The sequence below is a fragment of the Astatotilapia calliptera genome, chromosome 1 (assembly GCF_964374335.1).
Source record: "Astatotilapia calliptera chromosome 1, fAstCal68.1, whole genome shotgun sequence".
NCBI classification, from domain to species: Eukaryota; Metazoa; Chordata; class Actinopteri; order Cichliformes; family Cichlidae; genus Astatotilapia; species Astatotilapia calliptera.
Window position 1 is genome coordinate 22,019,436 of NC_137422.1, and position 20,196 is coordinate 22,039,631.

Genomic DNA, 20,196 nt, shown 5'->3' on the forward strand with positions numbered 1-20,196 from the left:
CAGCACAGGAACAGCTTGGCAAGTTGTGCAATATCATCATGTGGAAAATGCATTCCATGATGTCAAAGGCACGGCTAAGTCCGTCGCAGCAGAGCACAGAACACAAGTTTGTGTCTAAGTTTAGGCCAGGCTCTTCTTGTTATCACTGCATTGATATTACAGCTGGAGGAACAGCACAATAGCATGTTCGCTATTTTCTTCTTCAGAGCTTATAGGGAAATGCAGGATGTGAGGGTCAAGTAGTCATTTACGAAGCAGCGCTCAGTTAATGCCATTAAGTTGGGAAAAAAAAGGAAAGTGATACTTTTATTCTCACTGCTTTCTAATACATGAAGTCCTCCTGTATCAGATATGCATTTGAGCAAAATAACCGTTGCTGACCTCATCCAAATATGATAGCAAAGTACTTCAATGCCAATGTTTATCTCGTGTTTACCGGTGGCTGTCAAGGAAATTAAATACTGCAGGATGAAAAGTCTTTCGCTGTCTAACCAGCCTTGAATATGAGCCGAAGCTGCAGAGCAGGAGGATTACTACAAATCCTCCAGGAAGCTCCACAGTATAGATCTCTAAAGAAACGTCTTCATTGAGCTTAACACATTGTTAAAAATCTCAACTTCACCTTATTAAAACACCAAGCTGTACAATTTCAGCCTTTTAAATCTCCCCAAATCTTGCGGCTAATAAACAAACTGTCAGCGAGTGAAGACAAACTCGCTGTTAATCTGTTGTTTGGACATGAAACCGACCTTCATTTTCCTGAGGTTCCAACAGGATGACAAACTCCACATTGATGTGAAACTCCACGGCAACAATCAGGGCAACCTTCAGCAGGATCAACTGCAGCTGCTGAATGCCTGCAAGACAGATTCAGATTAATGTTTGGACACAGATGTAAGCCTGCCAGTTTTTACACCATCTTGAGAGGAAACAGCTCATTGTTTGAAAATTTGAAAGCTTTATACAAAAGGAACGTTGAGATCATGGATTGCTTCTTTTGTACAAATGAGTTTTATACAAATGATTAAAATTAAAGATGCACCGACTGACTGACCAGCGGCCACCGGCCACCGGCCAATCAGACTCACGTGTCCCTTTTATGCATGCACAACACACATGCAGTGGTGAGGAAAACACCCAAAGTAAACTGCGAGGTGACCACAGACTCTTACAGACTCTTGAATCACCCTCTCCCGGCTGAACACGGACATTTTAAAAAAAGAGAACAAAGGGAAAGCTCAGAGCAAGCCACGAGCTAGCAGCCTCGGTATGAACAAAGAACCAAAGCAGTTATGAGGAAGATTTATGGAGACAAGTGAAACTAGAAACTAATATAATTACCCAACATTAGTTTTATTACATAAATCTGCTGCACCTGCTTTTATTCAGTAAGGTAAAATATATTAGCTAAAGGTGGGTGTACAGCAGCTAATTTTCAGTTAATTATCCGTATATATAAAAAATTTATTTAACTGAACTAAATTGAGTTGAAAAACCTAAACCCTGAAGCACAAAAGGTTATTTTTTTGTCCTTTTTTTCCCAAATACTGCAGTTTCTGTGCTTATCTTTCTAGAAAATGAACAGACTGTTACTGCTGCTTTCAGTACAACTGAATGAGCTGAATCAAAACATTTAGTGCCCAGTGGACAGAAAAGGTAAAAAAGATGAGCCCTCAACGACACACATTTAAAAAGGTTCTATCTGTCCAACAGCCCAACAGGTCTTTTTTGTCACTTTGTTTTTATTTGTTTTGCCAAACTTATCAGAGATGCAGGCTTTTAAACTGAGCTCAGGTAACAACCCAGGTGGTTCCTCTACTTTATAGTCCAAATGATGCAATTTCCATGTTTTCCAAAAAGAATTGTAAATTTTGATTCATCTGACAACAGATCAGTTTTTTAGTCCTTAAATGAGCTTTGGCTCAGAGAAGCCTGTCTGGATCATGTTCACACGGCTTCTTCTTTGCATGATTCCTGAAAGTGTTCCTGAACCCATGCAGTGATTTCCATGACAGAATCCTGCCTGTTTTCTAATGCGCTGCCACCTGAGGACCTGAAGATCACAGGCATACTAGTTTTCACAGGCATCCAGTACCCTTGTGCACAGAAATTTCTCCAGACTCTTGGTAATATTATGTATGTACAGCACCTTAATGTCAAATTTTTTGCAGCATAAAGCACTTTAAGGTTGGAGTTAATAATTTGTGACAACAGGTCAAAGAAAAGCAAAGGCCGGTGTAGTTTCAGATACTCACTGATGTGGTCGATGGCTCCGGCACAGAATTTTCCATAGAACTTTTTGGCCCCCAGTCCCCGCAGGTCATGAATGGTATAGGGCCAAAGATGGAGCACGTTGTTCCTGGAAAAAGAGTCCCTCTTTTCAATCACCACCACTTTAGCACCCAGTAGGGCAAGTTCAATGGCAGTCCGCAGGCCGCAGGGACCTCCTCCGATGATGAGGCACTAAATAAGAGGGAATGACAAATTGACCTCATTAGCAACACAAGGAACCAAGCAAAAATCTCAGTCTTTGTACAATATTAATAGCAGAAGGCTGAGAGTTTTCCTGCAGAGTCCCAGATGAAAAATAGTTCACAGCCAACTTGTTTATAACATGCCTAGAAGCATTATGACATCTGCATAGATCACGATAGAGAGTACCATTTCACTGCACCACTGGACCATTTAGAGGCTGAGTGTCTTACTTAAAGACCCTAAAGGAAGACTGGCATTGACTCAGAGAATTATTGTGTCTTAGGATAACTTCCCCAGACCACCCGGTGTGCGTGAGGATTGTTAATAAAACACATTAAACGTGAGAGAGACAGATTACGGGTGCCCAAAGTGGTGCATTTGTCAGGAACTTCCCAAAAATGGATATTTGCGAACAACTTCCACCCACCTAAACCAACCTTTGCATATCTATCTCGTTATTCACGCACCAGCCTCTCCCAAAAATGCATGAAGTCAGTTCACTGAGGCTACTGCGTGTGTCTGAGAATGTGCGGTTCAAACATGACATCATTCCTTGAGTGATAGATGAAAGAAGTGACGCATGTGTGCTGGCAAACTCTCCTTTCCTTATGAGCACATTAAGAGGCTTTACAGAGAACTGTGCAGAGAGAAGATGTGTCTCAATTCTTTTGAGATTTAATCCAGAGGCAAGCTCCGACTCCTGCTGGGTGCAACAAGGCGGACTGTCTCCTGTCTCAATAGCCTCACCACATTTTAAATGCTGAAAATATCTTTTCTTTCACTTTTCTTGGAAGGTTTGCCACTTATCCAACACAAAGATCTATAGCAGCTCACTCCCTGCCATCCTGAGTCTCCAACAACTACACAACCAGAAAGAGTGAGGAGGGTTAATATGTATCAGCTCTGTGAGACAATCCGACATCATGACCTAATCGACTTCTTTCCCTGCGCCAAAAACAAGCAGCTGGGTTTTCATCACTCAGCACTGTCTCTCGCATTGAGCAGCTGAGCACCAGGTGTTATGAAGAACACAATGTTGAACCATGAGTTGCCCGAGGTTATAAAAATGAGGTATTCTCAGGTGTGGAGCACAAACAGGTGGTGGAAGCATTGCCTGGACAAGCCTACTGGCAAGGTTTGTTTTCCTCAACAAAGAGGAAGTTAAGCGAACCAGCTATTTTCACAGCCAGACCGAAATCGAGGATGCTAAAAAAAAAGAAGTAAAAATTAAAATAAAAAAACCAAAAAAAACCCCACGATGTCGCAGCAGAGCAGCGCTAAATCGGTTTGTTCAGATGTGTCGTCACAGTGTGTCCAATTTTCCTAAACTCACATCACCGCTTTGATCTCTCCAGCAATAATTAGCAAAGATGTCCCCTTTGTTTGACCACTTTTCCATTCGCTCATATATTTTTCCAGATATGAGGTTTTTCCTGAGGGCCAGCTCCACATCTGCCGAGTCAGGACAAACGCTTCCTTTCAGCTGCCCACCTGTGACCTCATTCTCATCCCAGCCCTGACATCTGTCTCCTGCCTTATCACCGAGCCCAGTTAGTCTGGTGATAAACTCACAGTTTGGTGTGAACGCACAGCATAGCCAAGAGGCCTCTGCTCTGTCATCGGGAGAGAATCAGGAGGTTATTTATTCATCTTCACATTATATTGTCAACTCATTTTTATAGGATCAAAACAGTAGAAAATAGCAATCAGAGCAAAAGTTAGTGTTTTCATTTTGTGCATTTTGCAAAACTCAATTCACGTCATCATCATATTTAACCTCCAGAGACTTGACCTCTCATTTGGTATTTTTTTCATTTCTATCTGCGATTGTTTGGAACTGATAAGTAAAAACTAAGAATTTCTTTTATACACAAAGTATTATGTCCTCATATGGGGACAATAGGCTTATTTTACAGCATAACACAATAAAGTCACTATTGTTTACAAAGCCTCAAACACTTTATTGAGCAGTACAAAAGATGAGGTGCCAAAAAGGCTAATCTTGATATATGAGGATACAGGACTCAGGAGGTTAAGGAAACAGAGCAAACATTTACATTTCTAAGATAAAGCAACTTCCAGCTGCTCCATCACTCACAGTGGCTCACCACAACAGATAGTGACAAATGTTTGACTTGACAGATTTTTTTTTTTCTTTTTAATGCAACCCCAAAGGGATCTGTGTCTCCTCCTGGGGATCTTTCACTCCTTAGGCAAATCTGTAACCCACTACACTACGGAGCCACCAGCATTTTGAGACATCTGCATCATCAGTGCAAGTTCTTTTCCCCAAACCCTTGAAAATTGCACAATACATTTTAACTAATAATTCTTGAGCTATAAGTTGCAAAAAAACAAAAACAAAAGCCAAATATATAAAAAATTATAGAAACGAAAACTCAAAAATAAAACTGATTTTTTTTTATTTGTCAGTTAAAACGGGAAAAAAACATAATTTTTTGGCAATTATCTCATAGTTTAGTTTTTATAGGGTTAAAACCAGCCACACAATTTTTGCATATTGAAATGAATGATCTCTTAAGGTAAACCCACACAAACAAACCCTGGACCGTTACGCTGCATTACCGCTCTTACTGGTAAGGCTGTTTGGTCTGACCACAACATGCCAAAAGATTTACAGTTGCTCCTTTTATTAGGGGAAAAGCAGATTAGCGACAGTCACCTGAAGATAATACAGGCACGCGTTGGAGTTTTGGACCTCTAGCAGCATTTTAGATTTTGTGACTTTTTAGTGTCACAGTCACAGAGGAATTTTGTATTGCTGTTGTCCATCTGACCATCCCTTTATTGGGAGCATGATTTCTAACAAACAAGATTGAAGGCTTTTGTTTGTTTGTTTTAAATGTGGCACAAACATTTACTTAGACTCGAGCATTAACTAATTTGATTTTGTTGGTCAAAATTTATGGTCAATTTGACCTCTCAAAGTGCAATAATTCCCATGCTCATGACAAAATACCACACTAATGCATACAGGTAATAACATAAAACAAGGAAGCATAAAGGGAGATGATTATAAAGTGCAATTTGACTGTTTGAAGCAGACATACAAAAGGGAGGCGGTGACTCTGGTTTTGTTTATTTTCCTGCGTGCGCTCACAGACAATGCAAAACTCATGTAAAAGAAACATGTAAAGGTTTCCAGGTGATTTCTCTGATGTGCAGGTGATGCTAATGCGCTGGCAGAGTCATGCAGGCTCATGTATACGCACAATGCAGTTTGGAACGTAAAACTGGAACTGAAGAGAAGCTACAAGAAAAACTCCTATATGTGTTTAAATCAGGTGTAATTATAAAAAAAGATCTGTGAGGTGCACTGAAAATGTCTTTGTCTATATTAGGGTGTCAAACTTGAGGCCCGGGGGCCCGAATTGGCCTGCCGAAGACTACAATCTGGCCCACTGGACAGCATTGGAAAATGTGAAGAAGGGCATGAATTTTGGACTTTTAACAGTATTTTCATAAGTTGTACAGCTTTTCCTGCTGATAACAACCTCCTGCACAGCCATTCATACTGCACCAAAGTAGTTAAGTAACAGATAAACAATTGCTTTGGTCTACAACTACATTGATTCGACAGTTTAAAATACGATGAGCTACCAGAACTTCTTACCCTTTAAGTTAGGCTGACATATTTCATTTACCACAGCTGGATTTCTTTAGCATGTAGATAAACTGAGTCATAAAGTTGAAACTGCACTTCTTTTTCTTATATTGAGATATCACAAGGATTAAATGTGTACTTAAATTTCTTGACAATGACAGAAAATGGAGTTTTGCTGATCTGGCCAACTTAAGATCACAGTGAGCCATATGCAGCCCACGATGTAAAATGACTTTGACATCACTCGTCTTTTTTATGAAAAGATTCATTCTGTTGTAGGCAGTAAAACTTCACGAAAAAGACACAAGCTACAGCCACATGTCACCTCAGCCAGCTGTGTCCGGTAATAAAACCCAGATGACATTACATCCTTTTAAAAAAAGTTACTGCTACAGCAGCAATAAGAAGACGAAGAGGTGCTGAGTGATATCACATCTGTCAGTGTTAAAGAGCTGCGCTGTCATAAAAATGACTCGTTACCTCGCGGTTCTCAGAGGAGACGCTTTTAATCACGTAACAGCAGACCGCCTGGCCATGAGTAATTAAAACATTGTGCAAGTGTACCTGGCTCATTAAATCTCTGGCATTTGCACAATCACAAATTCACTACGCACCACTCACTGGCTAAGCGTCTACATTTTATAACACAACTCTGTGGATTGTCAGAATTAACAGCTTTGGCTCAGAAGTTTAAGGGTCACACTTTCTTCAAAAAATATTTTTTCCTTCTTATTACCTGTTTGGGCGCCGGCTTAAATCAGGCAGAACGAGTAAAACCGGGCTCACATTTTAAAAACACATTTTCAATAATAACGCGGGCCTGGCTCCAACCCTTTGAGACGAGCCCAATTTTAGTAACGCTGGGGCCAAATAATCACAGTTGCTGACTGATGCTGTCTGCTTCTCTGGGCAATAAAACAGGCTCTCTCAATCTGAGCGCTGCTGATGGCTGCAAGGTAATCACACTCCTCTGGGTTTTTCTACTTTCCGTCATCACCTTTACTGCCCCCACGCCCGCATACACAGGATACTGTACACACACCCTTTTTTATGGCTCTTTTGTCCCTTTTGCAAGTTGTTTTTCATCATGCACTTCAAGACTACCCCCTGAATAGCGCTCTTATTGCACATTTAATCTGCTGTCTGAATAGGACTGAATCTTTACACGACAGTCAAAAAAAAGCAACACACAGCTGTCTTCTTGGTTTCCCCCTTGTCTTTAATAGTAATAAAATGCAAATGCATGCAATTTATATTTTTTTCTGCTGGCTGATCTGTCTTTGTGAAAATTTCAGGATGTATTTATTCCAGTTTTGTCATATAACACCTGTCTGCAGCAGAAAACATTTCCTGCCCCGTCTGTTGAGAGCTGTTAAAGGAGTGAAAGAGTAACTGTCTGGGCAAGTAGAGGTTAAAATAAAGACTACTTGAGCTATGGCACTCTGTAGAGCACTTTAGCAGGGTCTCAGTGAGACTGCCCCTGAACTGAGGTACAATTAAAAAGGAGTCATGTGAGACGAAACCATAAAGATACTTCCTAAATCATAAAACATCAACTTTAATGATGCATGAACCAAGCTTTGTGATCATTTTTAGACTTTCAGGCCAATCAACACATTGTTAGCTTTCTGCGCATACCGAGAATAAACTGAAAGATACATGCTTGAGATAGAAACCCCATCAGACTAAACATTTTCCCAGCTTTACTGTTTTTAACCACTTTTAACTTTTAACTAGCTTTATTTCAGCCACTAAACTCAAAAGTGAAGCTTAGAGTCAAAATATGAGAGCTGGCTGCTGAAAGGTTTTGTCAAGCAAATGAAAAATGGTGTGAAAAAGATGACGTCTATCGTTGTTTCTTCTATAAAAAAACCCAACAAAACAGCTGCTGTCATGCAGTAGACTCTGCAGTCTGGGGTAAAGGATCCTCGAAACCACTAACAAGGAGACTTTTTAAAAATAGCAACATGGCCGCAGAAACAACACATCAACAGAACTGTCCTAAACCAGATTAGAAACGCCTCTTGTCCTTCTGAAGCTAGAGAATACATTGTTTTTAACTGATTTTTCTGGTTTTAAATAGATGTGATAGAGACAAGAACAGGAAATTTGGGGGAAAAGACCAGGGGAATGAACTGCAGCATAGGCGGGGCCCTCTGGGAATGTTATGAACACTAATCGCTCAGCCATCAGGTCACTCCAGGAAATAATCAAAGAATTTATGGGGCTGTGGAGAGCAGTTGATAAATATAAACAGAATATATCATGTCAACACCTCATATGACTTTTTTGCAGTATGTACAGTAGATGCACAAAGATGTAATCAAACCAACCTTAGTGCCCGCACAGGCTTGGCCTTTTCTGTACTCCTTATGGGACATCCTCTTGTCGAGCTTACTCCAAAGCGCTTTTGCTTTCCAGGAAGTAACCTTTGCCTTCAGACTGTTGTAGAAGGTGCTGTGCTCTGCGGGGTCGAGGTTCTGGCATCTGCAGAGGACGTTAAAGGCCTGAAGGGCTCCTTTGCAGGTCGAGGCCTGGATGAAGTTCTCAAACAGCTTCCCTACATTGTCCCTCTCCTCCTCTGTCTCTCCCATCTTCCCAGCTGCAGTAGATGGTCTGGTGTACGGAGGCGCCTGCTTAGTTCAGCGGTCTCTGCCAGATGTGGCTACACCCTCAGCTTGGCCCGCACCATCATGCCCCGTCTGAGGAGGCAAGACACATAAGAGCCTGACGTCATCTTATGGCAAAGAGTCTCTCATAGGTTGCTTTAGGCAAATGACGTTTTTCCCTGTTCTGTTATTAGAATGACTAAACTAAGCATTTTCCTTATGTTACATCGAGCTCTTTTAAGGGTTTGTAAACTAAAACGCTGAAGTATTTTAAGGTAGGTTGACAACACAGCTGGATTCTATCTACTGCATGACTCCGGCTTACCATAACGAATTGCTTTAAATTACAGGACAGTCAGTGCCACTCCACACTAAGTCTACAGGCATTTTGAAACACAGTAAGCTTACACCCACATCAACAAGATAAAATTTCAAGCACACAGGAGGATTTGAGACAAACACTAGAGAGAAAACCGAGCACAGAAGTAGAATGAGCCAGTCTGTCAACATCGGGCAGCTGTTGGAGCATATTTACTACTCGTGCTTTATAGAGGCATAACCATGGGAGCCTGTAAATTGAGGTCTCTGTGGTTTTGTGTAGTACGTCCTGGTACAACAAAGAGTCAAACTTTTCAGCAGCTTCAAGTGTGTTTGACAGCTTTGCAATAAAGAAAAGTTTCAATTTTACACAAGAACATCGGCATGAAAATAATGCAACATGCAACTAAAACTGTAGCATGTTTTTGACTGGGATTCATTTTGATACAAGAAAAAAGAAAACATTTCCATCATAGCCAGTTTTAAATTGAGTAACTAGCATTTATATATCAAACACCAATGAAGCCCATCATGGGCTCCATTCCCTAAAATAATAACACAATAAAGTGAAGGTGCAGCGATTTGTTAAAACATGTCAACATAAATGTAGCATATCAGGTGCGAAACGGAGTTTAAAGAATTGTAACAATCTGGATTATTTGGTGTGACTATCTTTAGATGGCTGCCGTTCCCTAAGACTGGTTCTGCCAGAGTCTTCTTCCTTGTTACTCATGGTTGTTGGGGGCATCTCTGCAGTGTTGTAGGGTCTAAACCTTACATTATGAAGCACCTTGAGCCAACTGTTGTTGCGATTTGGCATTATATATTTGTTCTGTCTGATGATCCCACACTGCTTCAGTAATGTTGGGGTCCGGGTTGTGGGGAGGCCAATCCATGACTGATAGAAAAACACACAATGGAACACTATTTGGGTTTGCCTTTACTGTATTGGCACTGTTTTTGGGATCCACCTTTGCCAATCAGTTACTTTCCCAATGTTACTGCATGGTGGATCAACATCTGATGGTGTGTTCGTAATTCCATCAATTATGACAAGATTCCCATCACCACTGGCTGAAATCCAGCCACAAACATGACAGAGCATCCATCAGGTGTTACAGATGGCTGTGAACACTCACTGTTGGACCTCTTGCCTGACCTCCCATCTGATCAGACTTTTTCCCTATTTCTTTAGGGCATGACTTTCAAATACAGTTCATCTGCTGTGGATAGTTTTTAGGCCTGTCACTTCTTCTTTTATCCTCCATTTTTCCAGTTTCCTCGAAAACTATGAAAGCCTGGAGAACTATTGTTCAAAGCTGCTTAAAAAATAATAAAACAAAGTCTGGTTCCTTGGAAACAAATTATAGAGAAATGAGGGCGGCTCAAGACTTTTGCATATCACTTTATTTATCTTGCGGTATTTTTCGCTCCACTAAAAAACCAGACAGTGTTTTTGGAAGGAAGAAAGAGGTCCTTGAAATTCACTGTAAGGAAACGTTAGACTAACATAGGCTGATAGATGTGATTAGGTATGCACGCTTTATAGCCCACCTTGTACTCAGATATTTGTATTCATTATGCGCCTGCGTGTGAAAGCGATTGTTAATAACACATGCTCGTGTCATCGCAGAGCTGAACTGACAGAACAAAAAAAACCTTCACTTCTCTCTTTCTTCCAAACAACCATCAAGCATTTTGAAAACCACGCCACAAAAGTCTGTGCCAGGGGTTCAACATCAAAGCGAAATGTGAAAAATGTCTGCATTAAGCATGTGTGGGCTAACTTGGGTGGAGACCACAGCTTCCGTGAGTTTTGGGCGAAGTCTGCCTTTGGTATTTTAATGTCTAATGGAGGGACATAGGCATGGTTTGAAAAGAGGTCAGTCTACAAGTGCAAGACTTGGCCAGAGCTAAAGAATAACACAGTCTTACTATCAAATCCACGGGCCCACGGGCCTACATGAGCGCGACTGTCGTAGGGAGCTTAAGTCAGAAACGAAATTAAAAGAATAAATAAAAAACAACAACAAGCAACCAGTGAAATTTACTCACATTCAACGACCATTGAACCCTGGGTCAGGACAGTTTGGATTGTGTTTTGAATGTGGTGAGATTTTGAATGTTGCTACCACAGCAACAACAGTGTCCCCAGGCTAAAATTAACATATTCATTTGCAAAAGATCCTGTTTGGCCCTGTGTTTGCATCCTGTTTTGCTGCTCCTGTCGGTGTGGCTTTACACTTTAGAAACCGGCTGGGAAAGGGAACATTGTCAAACCAATTGAAAAGACGTATACCATTGTGTGTGCTTCAAAAAGCTCCTGTCCTGTCAGTAAATCTCATAGACCTCTGAGGCCTTCACAGCAAACATCCAGCCTCACTCAGTGAGCTGGCATTCCTTTGCCACGTGGCTAGAAGAGCCCTGAACTGCTCCATCAGCATGAGTTCAACACTCACACTGCTAGCCCTCTGGCTTCACCAGCCACAACTCGCAGGACCACCTCCACAGATTTTTGGGAAATCTACTCTTAATTGTCAACAACTGACAAGCAAGAACTACGATGAGCGTGATTAATGATACACAAGCTTTAATCCTACATGCATGGCAGGAAACTGTGATTGGAATATTGTTGTATATTCATGGGGTTTTTTAAGCTTTTGTAATGTCTTCCATTGCCTGTATTTAGTCATTTTCTTTGACATTTGCATTATAATAATCTTTTGGGCTGCTAAGTTATACCACAAAATGAACAAAAGAAATTTCCATTGTCATCACTATTGTCTGTTGCTGTATTTTCTCTATGCAATGACATCATTTTACTCTAAACTTTGGTGAGTGTTCAATAAGCTCTCATGGACGGCTCAGTCAAAGAGATGTTTACTGCATTTATGTATTCACATTACAGTCTAAGCAAAGTGGTAAAACAGGCACCCTTATTGGAAACATCTGCTATAGGAGCCTGCGAGGACTATTGAAAAGGTACCACTTACTGTCTTCAGAGCCAAGTCGATGCTCAACACTCTAACTGCACTGTCTCTGGCAGAGTCCTATGACTTCACCATCCCTGCCTGACAGAATGGAAAGTCACTTGTGGGCCGACACAGTGAATCCGCAAAGCAGCTGTAAAAAATATAACTAATGACAGATGAAGCAGGCTGAACGCACATGCACACACGCCATACACGTCTTATGTCTAACCATATAATGCTTAATAGGATTGGAGATTTTGATTGCATGTAGGTTTAAGTTTCCTGTGTGTTTAGAAAGGAGTATAATTAAGTGAAACTACCTTAGTCCTGAGAAGATCAAGGGAAGTGATTAATTGTAAAAAGGCTGGTTTTTATATAGAAATAGCTTTGGTTTGTTTGTTTTAATTATCAATCCAGGAAGTACTAATATCTGATACATTTTCAGTGATGTCACAGTACTTTGTGCAATCATTTTGTTGTAAAAAAAAAAAAGAAAGAAAAGAAACAAAACTCCTGAACAACAAATGCTTGTTTGGAACAGTGGCCAAGAGAAAGGCTCTTTTCCTCTTAAAAAAAGAACTTGTAAGCACAGCTTAGGTTTGCAAAGTCGCATCTGAACAAACCACAAGACTTCTGGATGAATCTCCTTTGGTGAGACAAGACCAAAGTGAAGATGTTTGACCATAATTCCCAGCACCACATCTGGGAAAAACCAAACACAGCATATCAGCACAAACACCTCATACCAACTGTCAGCCAAAGTGGTGGAGGGGTGATGATTTAGGCTTTTTTTGTTTTGTTTTTTTGCAGCCACAGGACCTTAGAGTTATTGAGCCCACCCTGACCTCCTCTATATAACAACTTGTTCGAGAATCAAATGTAAGACTAACAGTAAGCTTGGCCTAAACTAGGTCATGCAAGAGGACAATGATCCCAAGCACACGGCTCTCATGTTGGGTCACTGGAGCAGGTAGCTCTCCAAATTTGATTTGGAAGATTCTTGTAAAGAAAAGTGGGACAAAATTCCTCCACAACAAATTGACAGAATGACACAATCCTACAGAAAACAATCACTTTAGGTTCTTGATGCTAAATGTGGTTTTTCAAGCTACTGAATCATGCGATGTACTTTGTTTTTCACAGTACTGTGAGAACATTTTATCTCATTCCTGCGTACGGATGAGCATGCAACTGAGTGTCCTACATATAAAATGAAAGCACTGACGTGTCTTTGAGAGACACCGCCAGGTATCAGTTTTCAGTATGATAAAGGAGGAATCTTAGGAATGTGAAAGTGTACCTGCAACACCTACACAACAAAAATCTTTAAATCTTTATGTCCTCCTACACTACTCTATAAGATATATACTTTCTTTGTCTGTGGCCCTCAGGAACATGTTAATTTGTTACTAGCAAAGCCAGAAATCATTTTTTAAAAAGAGGCATAAACAAAATATTTTGTACCCTATGTAGTATGGCCTTTGTATACCTGTGTATCTGGAAAAGGAAAAATGGCACCAAAGAGGGGGGGGGAAAGCAACAACGATTCATTTACTTGTGACTTTATGGTGTCAGTCTGTTTGTTTTTTCCTTATTATTCAGTTGAATCAATTTTTTCTCTAAATTTTCATAGATATGGCATTCACACTGGCCACTATTTTCCCTACTGGCAACCCTTTTTCTTTACTTTAAGTCAGTTGACTTCTGTTTGCTTTGGCTTCATTGATTTGATGAGTCTGCTTAGTTGAACTGGCAGTTTAAATGATCTGCATGTTGATGTTATAGACTTTGGGTGGATGTGTATATACCACATGAGGTAAATGAACAAAGAAGGAAAGGAAAACAAACGTTCAAAACCACCATGAGAAAACTACAAGGCTTCAAACATAAATCCTTTCAACTAAACAAAAATGTGAATACAAAACTAATAATAATGTTGCGCAAAATAAGTAAATAAATAAAAACACTTTAACCCATGACTATGCCATGCCATTTTGGCTCTTTCATCTATCTTTACGTGACATCCCCTGGTGACTAATAGGCGAGCAGGATTTTCTTTCCTGTGTTGCTGTTTAGGCTCACATCGGTGTGATGTTTAATGGCCCGCAGTGAGGAATTAATAACTTCCCTCAAATGACTTAAAGCAAAATAAACAAGGCCATTTTGAAAATGTAAGGCGTGAAAGTAAACACTTGTCAGAAAAATCACTACTCAAGTAAAGTACAGAGACATAAAAATTCTACTTAAGCACAGTAATGAAGTATTTGTACTTCGTTACTTCCCACCTCTGCCTAGTGGTGGCTGAGGTTTGCAGTATCAGTTTCTCAATGAAGAGACCTCCACTCAGATAAAAAACAAACAAACATGTGCACACTAAGGATGTTCCTGTCAATTAATTTCATAGTCGACTAAACGAAGGGGGGGAAAAGTAGACTAACTAGCTAGTCTAAGACTAAGAAACACTCAATTATGATGTTAAATTCGAAAACTATTTAATGGACTATGTCAAAAATTGATAAGAAAACAATTTTAAACCATTTCAAATTCAAATTCAAATTTTATTTGAATTTTATTTTATGACATTTTTGGTGTTCATATCGCACTTTTAGACTCTATAAAAGCAAACATAGACCCAGAACCATGGACTGAACTACCAAGCTTCTGGTAGATCTAGCTCTACGTCATGACCTTAAAATGACATCAGTGCTCCCACCAAAAAAGTCATCAAGGAGGTTTGATTCACAGTCAAATATTCCAACTTCCACTGTAAACCAGCGAGCGTGCAGTGAGTAACATTTAGCCTATCACAATCTGTGATTAGTGGTCATAAGTGGACGGATATCCTCTGAACATGTGCAACAGTATTAGCTCATTAGCTCATAAGCCTTTTTTCTTTTTACATGTAAAATTATTAACGGGAACAGTAACCTATTAAGATACATTAGATAACTTGATGGTTGAGAGAAAGACAGGATCTCCAAAAGGCAAACATCAGCCAATAATAACAGTGAACTGATACATCGTTCCGACTCTAGTGCAGACTGTTTGGAGGTCAAAGAGCGAGCTATATCTGGGTATTAGCTACACAGGCAAAGCTTGTTAAAAAGATCAATTCAGTGGCAGATTCCACGGAAGTCTGACAGCAAATAAGTACAGAATATCAACATTTTTATCTCTAAGAGATACTCTTAACTCACTGAGTGTAAGACAATCAGTGATTGAACAACACCATGTGAAAACGGTTGTGTTTAAACCTAAAGGCAATAAATACAATGTAAGAAACTGGATCAAGTGTCAATGCACTGTCTTCATTTGTTTCTGCAGAGCACGGAGCTTCTGGCTATCAGGATACAATAGGAAGCTGACAACACAAGGAAAACATTGGGAGTGCTGGGAAATGCACATACTGTAGTGCCGTCAGCCAGCAACAGTAATTACAGACTGGATTGAAGAAAACCAGGAAGGAACCCTCTGTAGACCTGATAAGCAGGCAGCTTGCCTCTGAAAACATTGCACTCATGTGGACTTCAGCCTGTGGGCTCTGCCCTCCACCAGGCCCCAAAGCTCCACAGTATTATCTCAGCTCTCAGAAATCTGGCTGCGTGTTCAGGCAGCATTGCCAAAACAAAGGAAGATTTGTCATGAGATAGGTAGAAAGACTGACAGATCACAGTATACATCAGTCAACTTCAGAGGGGGAAAGGTCTAAATTCACTCAAACGGGAGCAGACTTGTGAAGCTTCGGGGCTGCTTTTTGGAGGCCCATTTGACCTACAAGGCGTGTTCTCCACATGGCTCTATCAGAAAATAATTTATCAAGAGTCGCACTGACACCAACAATTTACAGGAGCAATTATTACATCTACCTACACGTTATTAGAAGTCCCTACAGTCTCCTTAATAAACCAATAAACGGACTCACGACAACCTAACATTACATATCAGTGAACTTGGACCACTCACACCACAGAGAGGCACATTAAAGGTTTGTACAGCCGTGTATCACTGCCTGGCAGGAACAGCAGCTTCTGTACGCCAGCAATCATGAAAGCTAGTCTTGGAATAGACAAGTGTCATGTTGCAAAAGAAAACAGCACATGATACGAAAGGACATCGTCACAAGCAAAAACATGTAAACAAGAGACTCTGTAAACTAGATTAGCGCCAGAAAAACCCACAAAATTGCACAAAGTTCAACCCAATAAGAGTCAGAGTTTGGTACCATCAGGCTAACGCTTCAGGTGATGCACCGCACCGCAGTAAAATTACTACAGCTGTGTTGGTCCTTCAGTGGCTCCAGCTTAACTGTGTTTATATGCGATATGTGCCAATGTTGCAATGTAGAAATGGGGAAGCAGAAATGTGTTTGTTTGCTGTCCTATTTTAAGCTGACCTGAAGTGGCAGAGATGACTCCTACGAGTCAAATGGGAACTTTAACCATGGCTCAGATGATTAAGCAGCAGACCACACGGAACGACGGGCCGCACCTATCTCCCAGAGCTCCTGTCTCTTTTAGTGTAGCTGATGCCTGGACACATGTGCCTGTTTTTTATGCTGTGGAACAAGGAAGGAAACATATTGCAGAGAGGAAGGAGAAAGTTTACAACACCTCCCTGGCAATAATGACTACAAGCTTCCACTTGTAGTGTTTCAGGCTGTGTGAAACTCATTGTTTTTACTGTACCTCACATATTTTTAACAATTCAGTTCACAAAGACATTCAGTGATTTTAATACTCGACAAGCTCACAAGTAGATGTCTTGATGACTGTAACCATCTAACCTAATCCTAACCAAGCAACAAACACTGTTTCAGAGGCAGAACTGGGTCGAAACACCATGAACTGTGAAATGTATTAGCACAATCACGACCTTCACAATCATTAATATAACTCAAAAGTCCCACAGTTTCACCAATCATTAATACTAAAAAAGGAACGAAACGATTTTTTAAAAAAGGAATGGAGGAAAGCCATCCACTGTGGCAACTCGTTAAGGGAGCAGGGGGCAAATTTCCCTTCAACTCAACCTGACTTCATATTTTTCACCTGGATGCCTGCACACCACCTGCAAGATAAGCCCCTGTTGCACAGATCTAGAAACTGCTCACCAACCCTGTTCCACCCCAAAGATCCTTGCGGCCTCTATCAAAGCTTGACCATGACCCTGATCAGGTGACCCTGAATCCTCCCTTAGTTCGCTGCAATAGGCCTAGGCTGCCAGGGGCTTCCCATAATGCACTAAATGTTTCGTGTTCACTCACCTTCTTCACCCACTATGTGCTTCACACCACTTTTTATTTAATCATTAGTTATTAATCTCTCTTCCAGAGCAGGTTTTTTGTGCTGTCTTCCTTCCCTCAGCCCAACCTGTCATCGCAGATAGCTGGCCCTCGGTGAGCCTGGCTTTTCCTGTTAAAGGGAATTTTTCTTCCCACAGTCTAGCATTCACACACTTACACTCCAGTAGATACATCTTGCCCAAGAATACTTTGGCATGTGGAGCGGAGGAATCAAGGATTGAACCACCAGCCTTCTGATCACCGAGCATGAGCCACAGCTCAGGCCAGTGGATTTAAACCCAGGCTCTTCTTACTGTGAGGTGATTACTAGCGCTTACTAGTGTTGACCATCACACAACCATGCCACCCACTGTGCGTATATAAATTGACCTGTTTTGTCAGGCAAAGGTCTTAAAACCCTGATAACTATCCTGAAACTAAAGATAGACTTTGGTCTATTAAATAACGTTTCTTTTAGATCCTTCATAAGGACCATAAAACTGTAGTTCCTCAGTTGGCACCATGAGTCAAGGGGGCTGGGCAGCTTTCTGCACTCACTGAACCTCCAGGGACTGTTGTTAGGTTAAACTCCAGTAAAGCTGGTAATTGCAAACTAAAAATGAAATGCTGCCATGGGAATTTGCAATGTAAGCTACTGAACCCTGTCACACTCATTTTTTCAACAGTAAAGTGGCAGTTTACAAATGGGGACGTTTGTATGCTTCCGTTTCACCAGTCAGTTTATCGCACTGGTTCCTCATGTGTTACAATGGTTCAAGAATCTGACGTACAGCCCCTATTGCTGCTTGATGTTTGTGTATTCTTTCAGATGTACAGTACACTTCAGTGCTAAAAGGAGACAACCAGGAATCACAGATGAATCTGTCATAGCTCACCATGTTTGGTGCACGAGCGTCAAAGCCACTGAGACAAGAATATACAGTTTACTGTGACTTCCAACGCATTTTACATCATAATGCATGAAGCCAAAAAAAGGGTAAATGAAAGGGGAATTCGAGCGAGAGGAGAATTCTGCGGTCGCACTTCGATGTTGATGCAGAAAGAGGTTGTTTACTATAAAATATAAAGTCCAGCAGGGATTAAAACAAACAAAAAAAAAAAAAACACTCTTTCCATGCTGGAGAATAATCTTTCATTCTGTCTGTGAAGGTTCTCAGTCATCCAGGTCATCGTAGTCAAAGGAGCTTGCAAAGAAAAGCGTCTGGACTTCTTTAAGTTGCTTGAAGACGTTTCACCTCTCATCCGAGAAGCTTCTTCAGTTCTAAGGTCAAATGGTGGAGAGTCCCAGATATAAACCTAGTGGGAGTAACCCCCCACAGAGGGACAAAAGGACCCCCTGATGATCCTCTAATCGCCTGAGCCAAGGTGTGAAACTGGGTGTGGGTCCCAATCAGCCAGAGTTTCAGGTGAGTTCATTGTGAAACCTGGCCCCACCTTATCATGCGAATTCCTGAGGTCAGATGGCCCAGGATGTGAGTGGGCATTAAGGCGTCTGGGGAGAGATCTCAGAACTGGATTATAGATGGCAGAGAGTTGGTGTCGTAAACCACCGCCTCTGTTCAAAGATGGTCGCTCACAGTGGACATAGATGGCTTCTTTCACTCCTCTTTCAAACCATCTGTCCTCTCTGTCCAAAATGTGAACATTGGCATCCTCGAAAGAGTGTCCTTTATCCTTAAGATGCAGATGGACTGCTGAGTCTTGTCCTGTGGAGGTGGCTCTTCTGTGTTGTGCCATGCGCTTGTGAAGTGGCTGTTTGGTCTCTCCAATGTAGAGGTTTGGGCATTCCTCGCTGCACTGTACAGCACTGTACAGCAATCTTTCATTCTCACAGTTCGATGGGCAAACCTAAGCTGTATCTAAACTTCACATTCTTAAACTACACAGGAAATGATTGCTCACACAGCACTGGGAAGGAGCGCTACCGCTATTTGTATGACTCTTTAGAGCTTCCAGAAAACTGTGTCTCATGAATCATCTCCCAAGCCATATGAAACATAGCAGCCGGCGAGCTCGTGCAGTATGTTGAAACACATGGAAGAAGGATAAACAAATTAGTCTAGGCTGAAGGGCTTTTTCCTGCTTCATCAGGAAGACCTGCTAGATCCTAGGTCCAGCTGTGTATTAACTTGTAGTTACACTGCAAAACATTAACAGGTGGCTTCTGCCTCTCATTGAGCTTCTTTTTAGTAGCCGGCCTGTAAAGGCTGCCAACACCACACCTTTCTTTATAATGCAACGTATGTCGGTGTGCAGCTCAAAATAAATAAAGCCTGAGGTGGTATTTAGAGTCTAGAAGCCACTGAGTAGGTGGTTATGAGAGGAAGAGTTAACTAACCAGCAGCTTTACCTTTTTGAACTTCGATGCATAGAAAAGATCTCATTCCGGGTTTTAAATAAAGGTCCCTGGAGTCATGTTTGACAGGCTGGCACACTACACACGATTTATGGCTTACAGCAGCACAACAGCACCAAAAACAAACAAAACTAAACTAAAGTAGGCTGGGCGAAGTGCAGATAACCTTTTTTGTTATCAGAGAATAGGAACGAGCCTCTGTCAGATGTCTGACTGCTCTCAGGCAGCCTTCAACCGGGAAGCGATATGACCACGCTTCAGTTTTCGGCACCAGTTCAGAAAGCTCCAACGACATGAGAAACAGTGATCGTGGATAAATCAGTAAACAAACGAAACAGCATACAAAGTAATGACTGGAGTGAATCCTGGATTTCTCGCTAACAGCGTGCCTGTCATTCATTCCCGGTGTAATAACTGCTAACTTTGATCGCGTTGCTTAACAGGATCAAAAACTTCTATCAGGTGTCTCACGGTCACACCTCCCACAGCTGGCACTAATGACATCAGAAACGTACACAGCGTGAAAGAGCAGAACTTAC

At 41.2% G+C, this 20,196-nt stretch overlaps 1 protein-coding gene across 4 annotated transcripts in view; it reads right to left on the bottom strand.

Moving 5' to 3' along the window:
- Positions 1-20,196, bottom strand: part of mical2a (microtubule associated monooxygenase, calponin and LIM domain containing 2a) — a 36,947-nt gene that overhangs the window by 16,602 nt on the left and 149 nt on the right. For all 4 annotated transcript variants that reach the window (XM_026168029.2, XM_026168019.2, XM_026168062.2 and 1 more), the window contains exons 2-4: positions 8,434-8,802; positions 2,256-2,463; positions 750-857 (exon numbers count right to left, since the gene is read on the bottom strand). In XM_026168029.2, coding sequence (XP_026023814.2) covers positions 750-857; positions 2,256-2,463; positions 8,434-8,694 — 577 coding nt within the window. In that variant the 5' untranslated portion in view covers positions 8,695-8,802. The remainder of the gene's footprint in view (positions 1-749; positions 858-2,255; positions 2,464-8,433; positions 8,803-20,196) is intronic.